This window comes from Ornithorhynchus anatinus, chromosome 19 (assembly GCF_004115215.2).
Source record: "Ornithorhynchus anatinus isolate Pmale09 chromosome 19, mOrnAna1.pri.v4, whole genome shotgun sequence".
In the NCBI taxonomy this organism is placed as follows: domain Eukaryota; kingdom Metazoa; phylum Chordata; class Mammalia; order Monotremata; family Ornithorhynchidae; genus Ornithorhynchus; species Ornithorhynchus anatinus.
In genome coordinates this window covers 22,503,914-22,521,541 of record NC_041746.1, presented here as the reverse complement: position 1 = coordinate 22,521,541, position 17,628 = coordinate 22,503,914, and the positions used below count along the sequence as shown (strand labels likewise).

General features: G+C 46.6%; 1 protein-coding gene across 3 annotated transcripts in view; it reads left to right on the top strand.

The window, feature by feature from the left end:
- The window catches only part of LOC100079646 (pleckstrin homology domain interacting protein), a 102,233-nt gene that overhangs the window by 61,735 nt on the left and 22,870 nt on the right, over positions 1–17,628 (top strand). For 2 of the 3 annotated variants that reach the window (XM_029046920.1, XM_029046919.1), the window contains exons 17-25: positions 2,977–3,202; positions 4,301–4,438; positions 5,536–5,719; positions 7,617–7,734; positions 10,072–10,212; positions 10,839–10,915; positions 11,554–11,821; positions 13,620–13,739; positions 16,633–16,740. In XM_029046920.1, coding sequence (XP_028902753.1) covers positions 2,977–3,202; positions 4,301–4,438; positions 5,536–5,719; positions 7,617–7,734; positions 10,072–10,212; positions 10,839–10,915; positions 11,554–11,821; positions 13,620–13,739; positions 16,633–16,740 — 1,380 coding nt within the window. The remainder of the gene's footprint in view (positions 1–2,976; positions 3,203–4,300; positions 4,439–5,535; positions 5,720–7,616; positions 7,735–10,071; positions 10,213–10,838; positions 10,916–11,553; positions 11,822–13,619; positions 13,740–16,632; positions 16,741–17,628) is intronic. The other variant, XM_029046921.1, reaches the window with a different exon arrangement.

Below are 17,628 nucleotides of genomic sequence, written 5' to 3'. Positions count from 1 at the left end.
ATCAGAGCTCGCTTAAAGTCTCATCGTACAACTTTCTAATCTTAAACCGTTCGTAAAATCCTAATATATGATGGTTCTTTTAAATGGTGATTTTAATTTTTTTAATTAGCAACCATCACTCCCATAAAGAGATTTCTTAGTCTCTAAATGATGAAAAGAAATCATGGCTTACGTAGCATCAGTGAAAATTAATTAATGCTGTCGAATTTAGACAAAGTCTCCCATTGTCTCAAATTACTCCACAGCCGCGGCGCCTATTTGTCCGATTTAATACTGGACGATCTGAATTTTCAGCTGGTTTTATTTTTAAAGATGGTTGTCCTTTGATGCCCATCTGTGGTACTTGCGCCACAGTGAATGTGAGCGGTTGTCTTTTTCTTGGTTTCGAAGGTTCGCCTTGCAAGTCAGCTCAGCGAAAGTCACTTCCTCTCAAAGAAATGGATGATGAATTTCTCAGCTTTTTTGAATTCACCTAGAATTCACTGTGCCCTTCCTAATCCGGCATCCCTTGGATTTCCTGGCCCGACCCTTCTCCCTTCACCTCAGCCTTTCCCAGTCAGTCAGTCAGTCGTATTTACTGAGCCCTTACTGTGTGCAGAGCACTGTACTGAGCGCTCGGGGAGTGCACTAGAACACGTTCCTGCCCACAAAGAACTTACCGTCTAGAGGGGGAGATGTCTTCTGGCCTAAGAAAGGCAGAGGAGTGGCAAAAATCCGCCTTGGCGGCCTAGAGGAAGTGATTTCCGCTGGGCCCTCGTGGAACCGGGAAACAGATAAAAAGACAGCCGGTCGCTGTCCTGTTCAACAGACCTTACCCCAGTGCTTAACACGTAGCAGGCGCTTAAAAAGCCCCGTTATAATGTGAAAGCAGATAGGTGAAACATTCTGCAGGGTGCGGAGGCATTTCTCTCCCAGTACTTGGGGATTTAAAAAAAAATTTAGAAAGATCACCAGGAATGGACAGAAGTACAAGTACTGGGTTGTTGTCCCAAAATAAATACCCTGGTGGGTTTTCTCCCTGTGTTTTTTAGTCCTTGTTATTTACGCTTTCCATTGCTCCTGCAGTTACTATTATTTGCTAAGCGATGGCTTGTAAGCTGTAAGCCCTTTGAGGCGTAGAGATTATTTGCAAGGAAGAACTATTTAAAAATATACGTGTGCTGGAGGAGAGGGGTAGTTTGGGAAAGGGGTATCTCGTGTTCTTGGGTGCTCTAAATTGGCTAACCTGTCCACTTCAGAAAAGTAGGCCCTCTGGGAGGAGTGTGAGTTCTTTCAGACCTCTAGGGGCCCGTTATGTGGCATTGTAGCAATATGTAGTTATTCACTTAGGGGTATTGTGGAAAATTCCGAATTTTCAGCAAAATGATGCTAAGTTAATCCTCTTTCCAATTTTGTCTTAAAAATTAATGTCAGTAATGGGAGGGGCTAGAACGAGGTGAGAATGAGGTTCCAGGGATAGATAGTATGCGTGTGTTGTTGGTTTTTAAAAATATTTTTAATCATTTGAAATAATTTACTACACAGCTGATGATTTTTGAAACATGGCTGGAGCGGTGGAACCAGAACATGGAAAATATTGTAGTTGTCAAAATACTAGTTACTAGTTTTTTTTAATTGCTCCCGCTATTATTATCCACTCCACTATTATCCCAGGGTGGTATCGGGCCTGGGACAGAGAATCCCAACAAATTAGAAGAATTGAGGAACTATTTCCATCACGTGACATTCCATACACAGCAGGGGCCACCACCCTGAAGCGGGAGTGTCGCTTAAGCTTTATCATCAATGGGATTTATTGAGGGCTAACTCCGTGCAGAGCACTGTACGGGGCGCTTGGGAGAGCACGATGGGACAGAGTTGGTAGACGTGTTCCCTGCCAACAACGGGCTTACAGTCTACAAGCCTGCAGGGTAATAATCCCTAGATAGCTTTGTAACTGACTGGGGAATATATTTAATCAGTTTTGGCATTTATTAAGCACTTAGTATTTGCTAAGCCTTGGAGTTGATAAAAACAGAACGTTAGCTAAGCACCTGGGAGAGTACAGTATAGCAGAGTTGCTAGGCGCATTCCCTGCTCCCCTATTGTCTCGGGTGACTTATATTTTAGGAGAATGTAAATGTTTATTCTTTACCAGAGTAACAACTTCACAAGAAAGTTGTCCCAGTTAACAGTGAGTAAGGAATACCTCTCACTATTGGGAGGAATTGACCTCCCAATTATTTTTGCCTTGCTGACACTCGTTTTAACAACGTCAGTCGAAGCATTCGAAAATGTTATTTGAAATTTCAGATTTTGTCACCTGTACGAATGCTTTCGAGTTGCTTATTCTCGAAATATATTCTAGATCTTCAGGGTAACTTGAGTGGGCGTGTGCTGAGTGCTGCGCGGGCAACCAATATGGGGTATAAAGGGAATTGTAGGAAATAGTGGATCATTCACATAGCTCTTTGGATTCCTTTGTTTGAGAAGCAGCGTGGCCTAATGGAAAGAGCCCGGTTTGGAAGTCAGAGGTCATGGGTTCTATTGCCAGTTTGGCCACTTATAAGCTGTGGGACTTTGGGCAAGGCACTTAACTTCTCTGTTCCTCAGTTACCTCATCTATAAAATGGGGATTAAGACTGTGGGACAACCTGATAACCTTCTATCTACCCCAGTGCTTAGAATGGTGCTTGGGGTAGAAATACCAAATGCCATCATTATTATTACTTGAACGTTCCTTTGGACATGAAATGATATCCTGCCTGACATTTATCAATGATGAATTACCCTCTAGACCGTGAGCTTGTTATGGGCAGGGTTGTGTCCGTTTATTTTTATATCGTACTCTCCCAAGCGCTTAGTACAGTGCTTTGCACACAGTAAGTGCTCAATAAACACGATTGAATGTATATCCTGGTCAAATGTCTCTTAATACTTTGGGAATGTCCTAAATTATCGAGGCCTAATAATTTGCTGGCTTTTTCTCTTTCACAGATAGCAGACCAGATGTTTTTTCATAGCGATTACCGGCCTCTCATCCGCGACGCCAACAACTTCGTCTTGGACGAACAAACGCAGCAAGCGCCCCATCTCATGCCTCCGCCATTTTTAGTGGACGTCGATGGGAACCCTCATCCGTCAAGATTCCAGAGGTTGGTTCCAGGTCGGGAGAACTGCCGTGAGGAGCAACTCATTCCTCAGATGGGAGTGACTTCTTCAGGTGTGTGTGTGTGTGTGTGAAAAAGACTGTTTGTCACCATAAAGCAGCTTGATTAATCGCTGTGTTTCTCCGGCAGTTGGCTTTATTCCATATCCTACAACCTGGCCATGTTGATGAACTGAGCCAACGTGGGGTATTTCTAAATCAGAAATTGTTTCTAAATCAGAAATGTTTGTCCAGTTAATAACAGTAATTGTGGTATTTGTTAAGCGCTTACCAGCTGCCATACACTGTTCTGAGCACTGGAGTAGATCCAAGGTAATCGGGTCGGATACAGTCCCTGTCCCCCATGGGGCTCCCCGTCTCAATCCTCAATTTACAGACGAGGTAACTGAGGCCCAGAGAAGTGAAGTGACTCGCCCGAGGTCACACAACAGCAGGGCCAGGATTAGAACCCTGACTCCCAGGCCCGGGCTCTTTCCGCCAGGCCACGCTGCTTCGCTAGATCATGCTGCATTCTTAAACTTCTGAGTTCCCGTGGATAGTTTTCACCTCAGTTACACGTCGTCATTATTATTTAAGCCCCGTTTCACACGGGATCCGTGTAGGCGCCCTTCCAGCCCGCTGGGAGCTTATATGCTTTTTGAGAGGCAACGGCCACTGGAAAAAAATAAACCTCAGCGCTTCAGATTCACAATTGGATGGTCAAAGTGCCAAAATAAGATCAAATGAAGCCATCAGGGACCCTAGCGTTATAATGTACTGACCATTTAAAAGTGAGCACATATCATCATCACTGCACTAGTGGTAATTAATAATAATGATCGTTGTACTAACAACATTAGGAGATTAACATTAGAACGAGAGATTTGGGAGCTTCCCCCTGGGAGGGGGCTGCGACCACAGTGGCCCCTAGGAATTCCAGGGAATTCCAGAAAGCCTCCTGAGGGAAGGAGGAGGAGCAAAGAGTCAGGCTGCCGATCTAGGGGGGGGAAGGGGTAAATTCTGATGCCTCTCTCCGCCGCTTCCCTCCCGCCAACCCTGGACCTTCTCTCCTGTACAGATGACGTCGTTGGATTTTTTTTTAATGCACTTAGGAAGTATCTCCATTTAAATAGAACAAAAAAAGTAAATTTTTTGTTGGTTCATTTATCGTAGGACTCAACCAAGTTTTGAGTCAACAAGCAAACCAGGAAGTGAGCCCCCTGGACAGCATGATTCAGCGGCTTCAGCAAGAGCAAGACCTTAGACGTTCCGGCGAAGCCGGGACCAGCAGCGCCGGCCGCGTGGGCCGAGGTAAGCGGCGACCTTCCCTCAGATCGAAACGGCCAAGAGACCCGGGAGGGCTCTTGCACGGTTTTTTAAAAGCAAAAACGAAAAGAGAGTGATGTCTGTTCCGCCTTCATCTGGGTAAAAATCAGGATTTAAAAACGTTTCAGGTTTTTATCATCGCCTCCGTCGTGATGATTAATGCCTAACAACTGACCCTTGCCTTGGTGGACACACGGATCGGAGAGTCTTCGAGTCTTCCCTTTTGTTCACTCCCTACCATTTTGTTACTTAGATTGGAGGTTTTTCAAATGCATTTGGCTCGTCAGGCTTCTTCTAGACTGTGAACCCGTTGTTGGGTAGGGATCGTCTCTATCTGTTGCCAAATTGTACTTTCCAAGCGCTTAGTCCAGTGCTCTGCACACGGTAAGCGCTCGATAAATACGATTAAATGAACAAACGCAGATTTCACTAAGCTGGTGGACGCCCAAGTGATTCAGTGTTTTAATCCTCAAGATTAGCAGATCTGTTCCCCAAATATCCCCTCTCTTTCTGGGCGATCCCATCCCTTCTACCCCAGAGTCAGACTTATTTTTGATGACTTTGGAGTGTTTTCTACCTCTTGAGCACCAAGTGGGAAATTTGTGTCTGTGAGAGCCTTTCCCTACTCCAAATTCCCTCCTTTTAGAGCTCTGGTTCCCGGGTCCATAAAACAAGTCAAACCATCCCAAAGTCAAACTGCATTGTGTTCCCCCTGTAGAGTCTAAGCTCTTCATGGGCAGGGATCATGTCTACCAACTGTATTCTTTCATAAACGCACACAGCCCCGAATAAGTACCATCGGTTGTGCCTAGTGGAAAGAGCATGGGCGTCGGAGGACCCGGGTTCTAATCCCGGCTCCACCACGTACCTGCTGTGTGACTTTGGACAAGTCACTTCACTTCTCTGGGCCTCAGTTCCCTCACCGGTAAAATGGGGATTTCATGCCGTGGGACCCACGGGGATTAGCTTACATCTCCCCCAGCGCTTAGGACAGCGCCTGACGCATAGCAAACGGTCAAAACTCCCACCATTATTATGATTCTGAGGAGATTTTCTTTTTCACGTGAATTTTGTGGCGGCAGGCTCTGCGAGCTCTACCTCAGAAGTCCACTCCCCGCCCAACATAGGTCTGCGGCGCAGCGGCCAGATCGAAGGCGTCCGGCAGATGCACAGCAACGCGCCGCGGAGCGAGATGGCCACCGAGAGGGACCTCGTGGCCTGGAGCCGCCGGGTCGTCGTGCCCGAGCTGTCGACTGGGGCCTCCAGGTGAGGAAGCGCTCGCTACGTTGCCGGAGCGCTTAGTACGGTGCAGAGCACACGGGACGCGCTCAGCAAATGCGGTTGAATGAAAGGCAGGAAAGATCCCTTCCCTGAAGGCCTGCAGTTCATTGCCCTGATGGCTGATTTTGAAAGAATTACCCCAATTAGCCTTTTGGAATGACCCCCCCTCACCCGCAAGATCTGTGAACATATTCTGGTTTCCCTGAAGTGATAGAAACTCCCAGGATAAATCAGTGTGACGAACACAGTCTCGTCATTCCTAAGGTGGGTGGGGCGAATAATATTTTCCCGAATAAACTGAAGAAAGTGAAGAAGGTGTTTTTGGAGCAATGCGTTTTATGAGTATTGTGAGAGACAGTGGGTTAAACTGGTTTAAAAACGCTGCTTTTTCTACTGTCGTAATCAGGCATGTGGTGACGGGGGATCTCGTCTGTAAAACGGGGTTAGAGACTGTGAGCTCCACGTGGGACAGGGACTGTGTCCAACCCGATTTGCTTGGATCCATCTCGGTGCTTAGTAGAGTGCCTGGCGCCTAGTAGGCGCGTAACAAATACCACGATTATTATTATTGTTATTATGATTCCCAGCCCCGGCTCTCCATCCGCAGACCCCACATAAATTGTAATGTGTAGAAGCAGATGGCCGCATACGCTTGTACTGATTACCTTGGATCTACCCAAGCACTTAGCACAGTGCCCGGCACCCAGTAACAAACACCACAGCGACTCGTTGCTACGCTGATTCTCTCTTTGCCCGTGTAAGACTTTGATTTCAGTCCAATCAGAGGCAGCTCAGAAACTTGCTTTCTAATTTCCTCAAGCCATTCAGTCAGATGGGGACACGGGATCTCGTGTTGTAGAAGGGGCGCGTATACAGTGAGCGATCCGCACATGGAAGGTGTTCGCCTCCGGGCCACACCCTCCCTCCTCACCGGCCCCGCCATCTCTTAGCTCCTTTAACTTGGCTCTGAGGCTCAGCCAGAGATCTCCCGCAGCCCAGCATCCCTCGCAGCGACTCTGCAGAGCCGGGAGCCCTGCTCGCTCGGTGCTGGTAGTGGGCGGGCAATGGAGGTGATGGTAGGGCTGGACCTGGAGGCGGGGGAGGGGGTCTAAGATGGCCCTGACCTCTTTGGCGCGCTGGTCCTCCCCCCCAGGAGCCGGGAGAGACAGTACCCCGTGCCCCGGACCCCCAGCCCTTTGAGAACAGCTAGGATCCTGTAGGCCTCAGCGCCTGGTGGAGAGCCGGGACCGTTGGCGGAGCCAAGAGGTAGAGCCAACCACGATTTTATGCGAAGCAGCGTGGCTTAGGAGCGTAAGCCTGGGTGTCAGAAGGAACTGGGTTCTAATCCCAGCTCCTGCACTTGTCTGCTGTGTGACCTTGGGCAAGTCGCTTCACTTCTCGGGGCCTCAGCTCATCTGGAAAATGGGGATAAGGACTGTGAGCCCCATGGGAGACGGGGACTGTGCCTGACCTAACTACCTTGTATCTACCCCAGCACTTAGAACAGTGCTTGTCACATAGTAAGCGCTTAAATGCTATCGTTATTGTAGTTATTATTCCAAGCCGGGGTTAGCCTTTTCCCCGTCCCCCACAGTCCGCATCCCCATGGAATTGGGGCTTAGGAAGTGTTCGTGTCGAAAAGTCACCCTGTTAAAAAAAACAAAACCAGACACGGGAGAGTTAAATGCTAAATGGAAATAACCGTGCGGTGGAATAATTAACTGTCGGATTCATTTTCATCGATAGATTTTCAATAATGTTGGAATTGAAAAATACGTAGCTCGGAAAGAAGGTGTAATTGCTTAAAATCTTAACGGTTTTGTCTAAAGGCAAGCGGCAAAATGCTTGGTGCTGATGATTTCTGTTTTCAATACATTTTTAGTAGGCAGGAAGAGTGGAGAACAGCAAAGGGAGAAGAAGAAATAAAGAGTTATAGGTCAGAGGAGAAAAGAAAACACTTTTCAATTCCTAAAGAGAATAAGATACCTATTTTTTCAAAGGTAAGTAGTGATTGCTGAAAGTGTCTTTACCACAGCCAGTGTATTTGCCCCAGTTTGCTGGTGGAAAGCTTTTTTCTTTAAAAAAGTTTAGGTGTCTGAGTCGATCAATCAGTAGTATTTATTGAGCACTAACTGTGTGCAGAGCACGTTAAGGAGAGTACAGAAGAATTAGTACACAGGATCCCTGCGTTCAAAGAGAGTACAGTCTTGCCAGGGAGAAGGATCCTAAAGTAATTTATAGTTAGGAGGAAGGAAAAAAAAGGCGATATCTACAGGAGTTAGTGCTTAAGTAACGGTGTGTTTGTAAATGCTATGACAGGTTGAGAGTTCTTATCTCTCTCCGTGCTCCTGGATTCTCTTTCTCCTTCTCTAACCGCTCTTTCTTGGTCATCTTCCGTGACTGGACTTCCTCTCCCCCAACCCCGTACCTATGTATCACCCACACGGTTCAGTTCTGAGATGATCCAGCGGCCTCGGAGGAGAGTCGGCTTGTCTTTGTAGGCAGGGGACGTGTCTGCTGACTCTGTTTTATTGTGGTTTCCCAAGCGCGTAGCACCGTGCTCGACACACAGTGTGCACTCAGTAACTACGACCGAGTGGTCGATCCCTGAGCCGGCCACTGCGGTGGGTAGCAGAACTCTTCTGCCTTGAAGGGAGGAGAATCAAGAGCGCAGTCATCAAAGAACGGAGACTCTGCATGCAGGTCGTAGCATCTTAGTTCTGCACTTGCGTTCAGGACTTGGGCGCTGGCGTTCGATTTGCTGAGAACCTGAGAACTTTTTGTTCATTGTCACCTGGATTTCAGAATGAAGTAGTGGATCTCGGCTCTGGGCAAGTCGCTTAACTTCTCTGGGCCTCAGTTCCCTCCTCTGCCAACTGGGGATTAAGACTCCGAGCCCCCTGTGGGACAGGGACTGTGTCCAACCCGATTTGCTTGTACCTATCCCGGTGCTTTAGTAAAGTGCTGGCATATAGTAAGCGCTTAACAAATACTGCTGTTATCATTATTGTTATCAAGTGTGTAGGGGAGGTGTCATTTCCATCTCACTCCCTTTCTGCCTCAAAGTATTTTAAATCATCAGCCTCTTGGCTGAACTCCTGGCCTCTTGTTCTCTCCTCACTCTAGTTCATGTTTTTCTGTCTGGATCATTTTTCTCAAAAATGGTTTCATCCTTGTTTTCCCCAGTCTTCAAGAACCTCCAGTGGTTGCCCATCCACTTCTGCATCAAACCGTTGGTTTTATAGCACTCAGTCACCTTACCCTCTCCTCCCTTACCTTGCTGATTTCCCATTATAACCCAGCCCCCTCACTTTGCTGTTCTAACACCGACCTTCTCACTGGACCTCTAACTCATCCGTCTCGCCGCCCACCCCTTGCCCGTGTCTTCCCTCCGGCCTGGACTCCCTACCCCCCCTTCATTTGTATAGTACAGGCCACCACGCTCCCCACCTTCAGAGTCTTGTTAAAATGACGTCTTCTCCAAGAGGCCTGTCTTCCCTCAAGTCCTACTCCCTCTTCCTCTTGTATCTCTTGTGTACTTGAATTCGTACCCTTTAAGCACTTGATATTCACCCCACTCTCAGTCCCAGAGCACTTGGGTGTGTGTCCACCATTCATTTTCATGTCTCTCTTCCCCTCTAGACCATAAGCTTTCATGGACAGGGAGCGGTTCTACCGACCCTGTTGTATTTTACTCTCCCAAGCACTTAGTACAGTGCTCTGCACACAGTAATCATTCAGAGAATACCACTGGTTCATCCTGGATTTATCATTCTTTATCATTTTGCTGGAAAGCAAGTGCGCTGATGAATGTGATGGCAACAAGAGAAAATTGACAATTAGGCCATTCTTTTTTGTGGTGTTTTATTGCTATTTTGAAAAGACTGCCAAAGACCGTTTCTTTAATCTTCCTAAAATGTGGTTTCCTGAAATTTTGCCGGCTAAGTCATTTCCTTTTTTTAAAAGGAAAATACACTACATCAGTATGTGAGTGTCTTTTTGTTCACCTACCTATCCCAAAACTTCAATCATTTTCTCTTTCTATTCTGGGCAAAATTTTCATCCTCATCATTTCCACTATATAAATTTGACAGTCGGTGTATACATCCCGCTACGTTACAGTGATACCAAACTAAAGTTGATGAAAGAGAAATAATCCTTGTCCACCAAGAGCAGGCAGTCCAGTTTGGACAACACGGATAAGAGAGCTATAGGGAGATGAGAATTGTGAGTGGTGCCCACGCCAAGAAATCAAAACTTCCAGTCGGTGTTTTTTATTTGGTTAGCGCTACGCCAAAAGGCATTTTCTATAAATACGCTCTGTGCATTTCTCTTAGAATCATTCTCATGATAACTTACTGGATGCCGGAGATTTAAAAAAGCAGCAGGCAAATCAGCATAACTACCGAACCAGGTCCGCTTTGGAAGAGACTGCGAGACCCTCAGAAGAATTGGAAAACGGCAACAGCTCATCAGATGTAAGAACGGGCCGCTGTGGGATTTTTGAACAGCGCTTACGTTTGTGTGCGATTATCTGTACGGCATGTATGTTTTGCTGCCCAAAAGTGCACGGCAGTCCATTTTGGTGCCTTGATAATTTCTCTTTAGAATAGGCTTTGCCTGTTGAAATCAGTGGTGATCCGGGAAAGCGAGATGGAGGAGAATCAATAGATTGTGTCTGGAAGGACAGACCCCAGGAGAAGTTTGGGGAGTGCATCTTGGAAAAGAGATTGTCCCAAAGTGGGGAGGAAGCAGTGAAGGGATTGGAGGAGCTCTTTTTTTGAGATGGGGAGTCTCTAGAGGTGGAAAAGAGTCCAGTCCGGGGCCCTTATCTGTGAGATAAAGCATGTCCGCTGATGGTAATGGTAAGCACTTGAGGAATCGTATTGCTTTTTTGCAAAAGAAATCTCCCGTGCCTTCTAATTGCATTTTAAGGGTGATTTAGTACTCTTGAATAAAATAATGAGAAACCAATACGAGGGCATAGTAGCGAGCCTTTGCAAAATTAGTTTTATATTAAGTCGTGACTGCATATAAAGGTAATGAGATAATTATCAATTGGCTGCCGTGAGAGTAAAGTATGAATGAATTGCCTTTTTATTAGGAAGGCGAAGTAATCGCGGGCAGTGGCGGCACATCAGAAGATGAAGAAAGAGCATGGCACAGTGACGGCAGTTCGAGGTAAGCGGAATTCTACCTAGAAGGCAAAGATTTTTGATTGAATTTTTTGCCGTTGGTACATGCAGAAATCTCAATTAGAGGAAAAGAGCACATTCTATTTAAATTGTTCTAAAAATTCTCACAGTGTGTGAATCAGGAGGCCTGGGTTTTCATCCCGGCTCTGGGTTGGCCTGATGTGTGACCCTCGGGCACATCATCGAACCTCTCTGGGCCTCTGATTCAGTCAGTCGTATTTATTGAGTGCTCACCGTGTGTGGACACTGAACTAAGCGCTTGGGAGAGTACAGTATAACAATAAACCCACATAACTAGCTTCCAATCTAGATGCATTTTACAGCCGACTAGTGACAGAGCTGGGATTAGAACCCGGGTCCTGCTGACTCCCAGGCCCCTGCTCTATCCACTAGGCTTCCCGTGGCTCAGGGATTCTTTGCCGTTTTCTTTGCCCTGCCCACTGATCACGAGTTTTTTTTTTTTTTACTACTTTTTAATGTACCTTTCTCATGTGTGAAAAAAATGTTTAGACTTTTAGCATGTATATATGTATAAATAATTGTCCTTTGGTCAATCTCCATAAGTTCCACTGAGTTCATCGCCGCAATAGCTGTTTGGTGATTCCTTTTTGTCCTTCTCTTCAGTGACTACTCCAGCGATTACTCCGACTGGACGGCAGATGCCGGAATCAACCTACAGCCACCAAAGAAAGTCCCCAAACATAAAATCAAGAAAGCCGAAAGCAGTTCGGAGGATGAAGAAGAGTCTGACAAGCAGAAGCAGAAACAGATTAAAAAGGAAAGGAAAAAGGGGAACGAAGAGAGAGATGAACCAACGTCGCCAAAGAAAAAGAAGCCCAAAGAGAGAAAACAAAAGGTTGTATTTCATGAAGTCCGTCAGCGGTATTGGCAGGTGATCAGTTTGTTTTGCTCCTCTAGACTGGGAGCTCCTCGTGGACGGGGAGCATTTCTACCAACTCTGTTGTTGTTATACACTCCCAAGCGCTTAATACAGTGCTCTGCACACAGTCAACCCTGTATAATTACCATTGTTTTAGGGGAACATTCTAAGGTATCTTGGGAAGAGTCGGGTCCTTTCTAGAATGGTTGCCATTCGAACTCCCGGCAGGCTTTGTGAGGAACAGTCTCTCTTGCCCAAGTATTTTTCCCTACCTCACTTCTGTCTATGTCCTGGTCCTCCGCCATTTTCCTTACATGAAATTTATTTTCAGCTACTTAGTACACCTTTCAGTACAGTGTACAGTATTTAGTAAGTGCTTAGTACGGTGCCCTGCACATAGTGAGTGCTCAGTGGATACAATTAGTTGGATTGATTGGTGTTCGGTCGGTCAGGTCTGTTGTTTACAGTGTCCTGAGAGATTGAAGGTGGGCTCCTGTGGGGTCTTCCTTGCCTATTAGCAAAGCTGCCGTTGATACGAATCGAGCCATTAGGCAGAAACTGAACGTTGAACCTGCCCGATCATTTCTCTGTCGACCAGTGTACGTGGGAATGGTTACAATTAGATGAAAACATCGGCCTCATCGCGTGGGGAGGCCCAGTTGGTTTTCACAAGCCTCTGGCGGGATTTTTCTCCCAAGATCGAATCTGCCCTGCCTCAGTGGGATTACTGGACACTCAGAATAAGGGGTCCTCATGTCAGGGGTCAGTGGAGAGCTCATTCCATATGCTTGGTCGTTGCGTTTCTTGAAACCAGATTCCTTGGGTCGTGAAGCAGAAGCTTCTTGAGGACAGGGATCCATGCCTAGTAATTCTGTGAACTCTCCAAAGCACTTAGTATGCTGCATAAGTTGGGGTCCAGTAAGTGCTGATGATTAGTTATGACAGACTTATATTGTGGAAGAACGTTGCATAACGCTTCTATTGTGTCATTTTCTCTCCCCTTCTAGTTTGTAAGCTCAGTACGGGCAGGGAACGTGACTGCTGATTGTTGTGCTCTCCTAAGCGTTCAGTACGTTCTGCACGTAGTAAGTGGTTCATAAATGCCACTGATTGATCGATAATCCAATCGTGTAATGAAAATCTGGAATCTTCTTGTCAAAATAGCCCTGTTCAAATGCTAGAAACCTAAATATTTCTTTCACACCTGAGAAAGGTACATAAAAAGTAGTAATAAAAAAAAAAGGGCTATCGATAAAATTTACCTTCTGTGAAAGTAAAAGTCTCTGGCATTTGATTTCAGTACTTTCTGAAAATAGATCAGAGATGCCACCAGCGCAACATTCCCCTGCTTGTCGGAAGTTTCCGTATTATAATCACCGTGCTACCTCAAAGGCTATTTCAATTTTTCTTGAACTCTTAGGGACGGTCACCCTCCTGGCCATTTCTGCCTACTTCCTCACTATGTGGCATCAGTTTCTACCCACACAGCCAGTTCTAGCAAGCGAATCAATCAGTGGTATTTATCAATCAGTGGTATCTATTGAGCACTTACCGTGTGCAGAGGACCATACTGAGCACATGGGAGGGTCCAACAGAACAGAACTGGTGGACACATTCGCAGCCCACGGTGAGCTTACCGTCTAGAGACAAGTGCCTGCTAGAGGAAGGGAAGAATCACAATTTTTTTTGTGTGTGTGTGAGACTTTTTTTGTGTGTGTGATTTGGAGGCCGAGAAGATTGTTCCCGAATAAGATGAGAAGTTGTTCATGTTGATTGTTTCTCACATTTGCATTTTATGAATTGTGTTTAGAGATTGCCTGTAGGCGAACTGACTGAGAATGGTTTGACGTTGGAAGAATGGTTGCCTTCAGCGTGGATTACGGATACCATCCCTCGTCGATGTCCTTTTGTGCCCCAGATGGGTGATGAGGTAATGTGTGTGTGTGTATATTTGTGTAAAAGGACAGGAAAGCAAGCAAATGTATATATGTATAAATGAGTATACATATATATATATATATATATTACACATTTGCTTGCTTGCCTGTCCCTTTTCTAGAATGGCTTTTTAAGCAAAAATGTCAAAGTTTCTGTTTTAAAATTAAAAAAACGCCTCTCGGAATGTTGAAATTCCTTGTCCACTGGATATCTGAAAACACTGAACCTTAATTTGTCTCTTTTGGTCCGTTGCCCAAATCCGAACCGTATTCGTTCTTACTTTTGAGTTTGCTTTCTGAGTAAAGTATCCGAGCATATATCCTGTGGGCGTACTCAGGATTTCTTTTTAGGTGTATCAGCGATAACATTTCAGATTCCATTTCCTGGTTGTACTTCATTTTAAATCAGCATACCTTAAGTTAATATCTCAAACAGTGTTACGATTATGATAAATATCAAAATGCTTTTATTCCATTCCTAGCGTCACCGTGTCTTACATACAATAAATATACGTGTTTACACATACTTACATGTTTTATATACAGTGAATGAAATTGTTCACCTTTTCTGTGCCCCAGTTTCCTCATCTTTAAAATGGGGATTGATTCCCTGTTCTCCCTCCTACTTCCTCCTACTTAGACTGTGAGTGTTGCGTGGGATGGGCACCGTGTCCAATTTGCTTGACTTGTGTCTTCCCCAGAACTTAGCGCAGTGCCAGGTACTTAGAGAGCGCTTAAATACCAAAACAATAATGATAATAATTCGTCTACACTCCACGAGACAGGGATTGTTTACCCAGCGAAAGACAAATCCAGTCCAGTGCTTCCCAACTAGAGTGTGCTGCATCTCAGCATAGCAATAAACCGGCTTTTAATCTGGGTCGGTTAGGCAGACGGCTGGTGAGCCTCACCTGTGGGCAGGGCGGGAATGTGGTCTAAGAAGAGCAGTCGATAAATTCTGTTTTCCCGTTATAAAATACGGGGCTCCACACGAACAGCCAGTGGACCACGGCACCCTTCTGGTGTACCTTAGGGGATTTCAGACAATATACCAGACACATTCCCTGCCCACAGGGAGCTTACAGTCTAGAGGCACAGGTCCTCGATTCGGCCGTAGGGCTGATGATGTTGCTTGGGGCATTGGGAGTTAATATGGGAAGGCTTGTCGGAGGAGGCGGAGCTTGAGTAGGATCTGGTGGGTTTGGGGGGAGTGAGGAAATTGCGGATCAGAGGAACAGCGTGAGCTGAGGGGAGGGGATAGTTGAGTCAAGAGCCAGGTAGAGTTAGAAGCTTAGGTTGGGAGGAGTGAAGAAGGCAAGCTGAGGAGAGGCGCGTGAAGAGCTCCGGTATGTAAGACGGATCCCTCTGATTCCTCTGGATAAAGTGGGAAATGGCAATCCCGTGGGGGTTTTTGAGGCCGGTAAAGATGTGTGCTGAGCGATATTCCACTACAGCAGCAGCGTGTAGTGTAGATTTAGTACACTGCCGTGCACAAAGTAAGCGCTCAGTAAATACGATTGAACGAATGAATTGGAGGGGAAAGCTCGAGGCAGGGAGATGTAGGGGGAAGGTTGATGCTGTGTGATGAGGTGGCTCCGAGAGGACAAGAGCTCATTCCACGTAGGAGAATGAAGCTGGAGGGGAGTCGACATGAAGCCGAAGAGCAGTCGAAGAGGTGGGAGGATAACCAAGTCAGAATGTTCACCAAAACCGAAGTCCGATAAGTGGTTTCAGGGAACGTAATTCTAGAGCCACATCGCTTCCTTTCATTTAAAGTCTTCGGATGTTTTCTGGCTAACTGACGAAACGAAAGGAGAGGAGATGAAGGCGAGCGAAGCAGAGCAAGTTGGGAGTGTGGATATGAAAGAAGTAGAATTACCATTATTAACAGTTTCTTCTTTAAGCACTATTAGTTTAAGCATTGTCTTGGCCCGGACCCGGGGAAATTCCAGTGAGGGAGTATGAAAACACCCTCTCTGCAGTTTGGAGCTTACAGTCTAAGGGAGGCAATGTGGGAACAGCATAAGAAAACATTTAGTTCACATCTGTAATGGAGATAAATGAGCGCTTGCTGGCTTAAGATGCTCTAATCGCAACCGACAATCAAAAAGTAGCACGCTTCCTTGCTTGACTCACAGCCGTTGTGACAGAGCTTTGCATTCACCGGTGGTAGGGAATGAGCCGAGGAAAAATGACGGGGAGGGTCACCGGTTCTCTCCAGATCCGGGGGCTCCGATCCGGGGAGAAGGGATACCCATCTTAGTTTTTTGCCTACCGAAGCCGTTGCCGGGCTGTGACAGGGAGGATGAGAACGCGGCTCTACTTTTCCTCTTCAGGTGACTCCCAAGGAAGCTTGTTCATCACAGAACGTGAACCTTGTGCAACCTTACAAGTGCTGTGAAGAAGGCAGTGTTGCTTGGCCTCCTTGCTTTGCCCTTCAGCCAGAGTTGACATCCCCCAGATAGTGGGAGGGAAAGAGAGGCCTCTTCTATGAGGAGGGATGAGTTTGGAGAGAAGGGGAGTAACAAGAAGTAGCCCCACCCCCCAAAAGGAGATCTTAGGTCCTTACTTTCGACAAGCAGTTCACTACCTGCATATATTTGGGTTGTTATTAGGCAAATCCCACAACACCAGGATAGGTGGCCAACCCCAGGGAGCTGTTATTTCTGAACTGCTCTGGCAAAAAGTCGAAGAAGGGTTCAGAAGAATCCCTGGGAGAGGAGTGGATAAGATCGGGACGAATCCCCAGGAGAGGGGTTGATGACGGAGGCAGAGAGATGTCGTGTCTGCAAGCGTTTGTGAGTGTCAGATCAGAGGCTGACCACTAGGCCGGAAAGCTAAGTGCACGGAAACCCTATTTACCCTCTTTCTGTTTTCCTCCCGTAGGTTTATTATTTCCGGCAAGGTCACGAAGCGTATGTGGAAATGGCTCGGAAAAACAAAATATACAGTATCAACCCCAAGAAACAGCCCTGGCATAAAATGGAATTGCGGGTATGACCATTTTTCTGATTCTAATAGGGTAGGTCAGGGAAAGAACCCCAGCCTTAGGGCAAGGGGAGTCGGAGAGGGGAAACAGCCACGTGCGAAAGATTCACGGTCTCGGGTAAGAGGAACCGTGGAAGGAAAAGAAGCCATTTTCCGTGAGGTGCCCAAGATTAGTGGTTCTCAAATGTGACCGACAACAGAATCCCCAGAGTAATAAACGGTTTTTGAAATCTTTCTAAAACTATAAAACTCTTCATTTCACTTCCCGGACCTCTACCTGAGGATTCCGATCGGTGAGGAGACGTCCGTTGTCCAAATACAGGATGGTCCGGGGCCTAGGTGGAGCAGGAGCCAGGAGAATCAGGGAAAGCTGTGCGGGGGGGAAGAGGAACCGCCGTCATTTCTGCAGTGTTCTCTCTCTGTAGGCGTCGTTCCTCCCGCTTGTTTTCTTCCCTTCCCCAGTTGTCTCGAGCTCTCCAAGCCCTTAAGGCCCGGCCTTCCTTTCTCCAGCTGCTGCCTCTCCCCCCTCTTCTGCTGTGCTGGGTCATTTAACGGCAGTAGCAGGGTAGCTTCTTGTCTTTCCCCTTGGCCTCTCTGCTTTAGCTCTCGCTGAAAAGGAAGCAGGGGAAGGAGCGGGGCCTGGTGGAAAGATAAATGGCCTGGGAGTCAGAGGACCGGAATTCCAAACCCGGTTCCGCCACTTGTTGGCTGTGCGTCCTTGGGCAAGTCGCTTCACTTCTGTGTGCTTCAGTTTCCTCAGCTGTAAAACGGGGATTAAATCCTACTCCCCCCGAGTTAGACCGTGAGCGTCTGAGACAGGCCCCTAGCTGACCCGATTATCTTGTGCTTGGTATGTGCGTAACAGATTCCACGATTGTTATTTTTCTTGGCAAA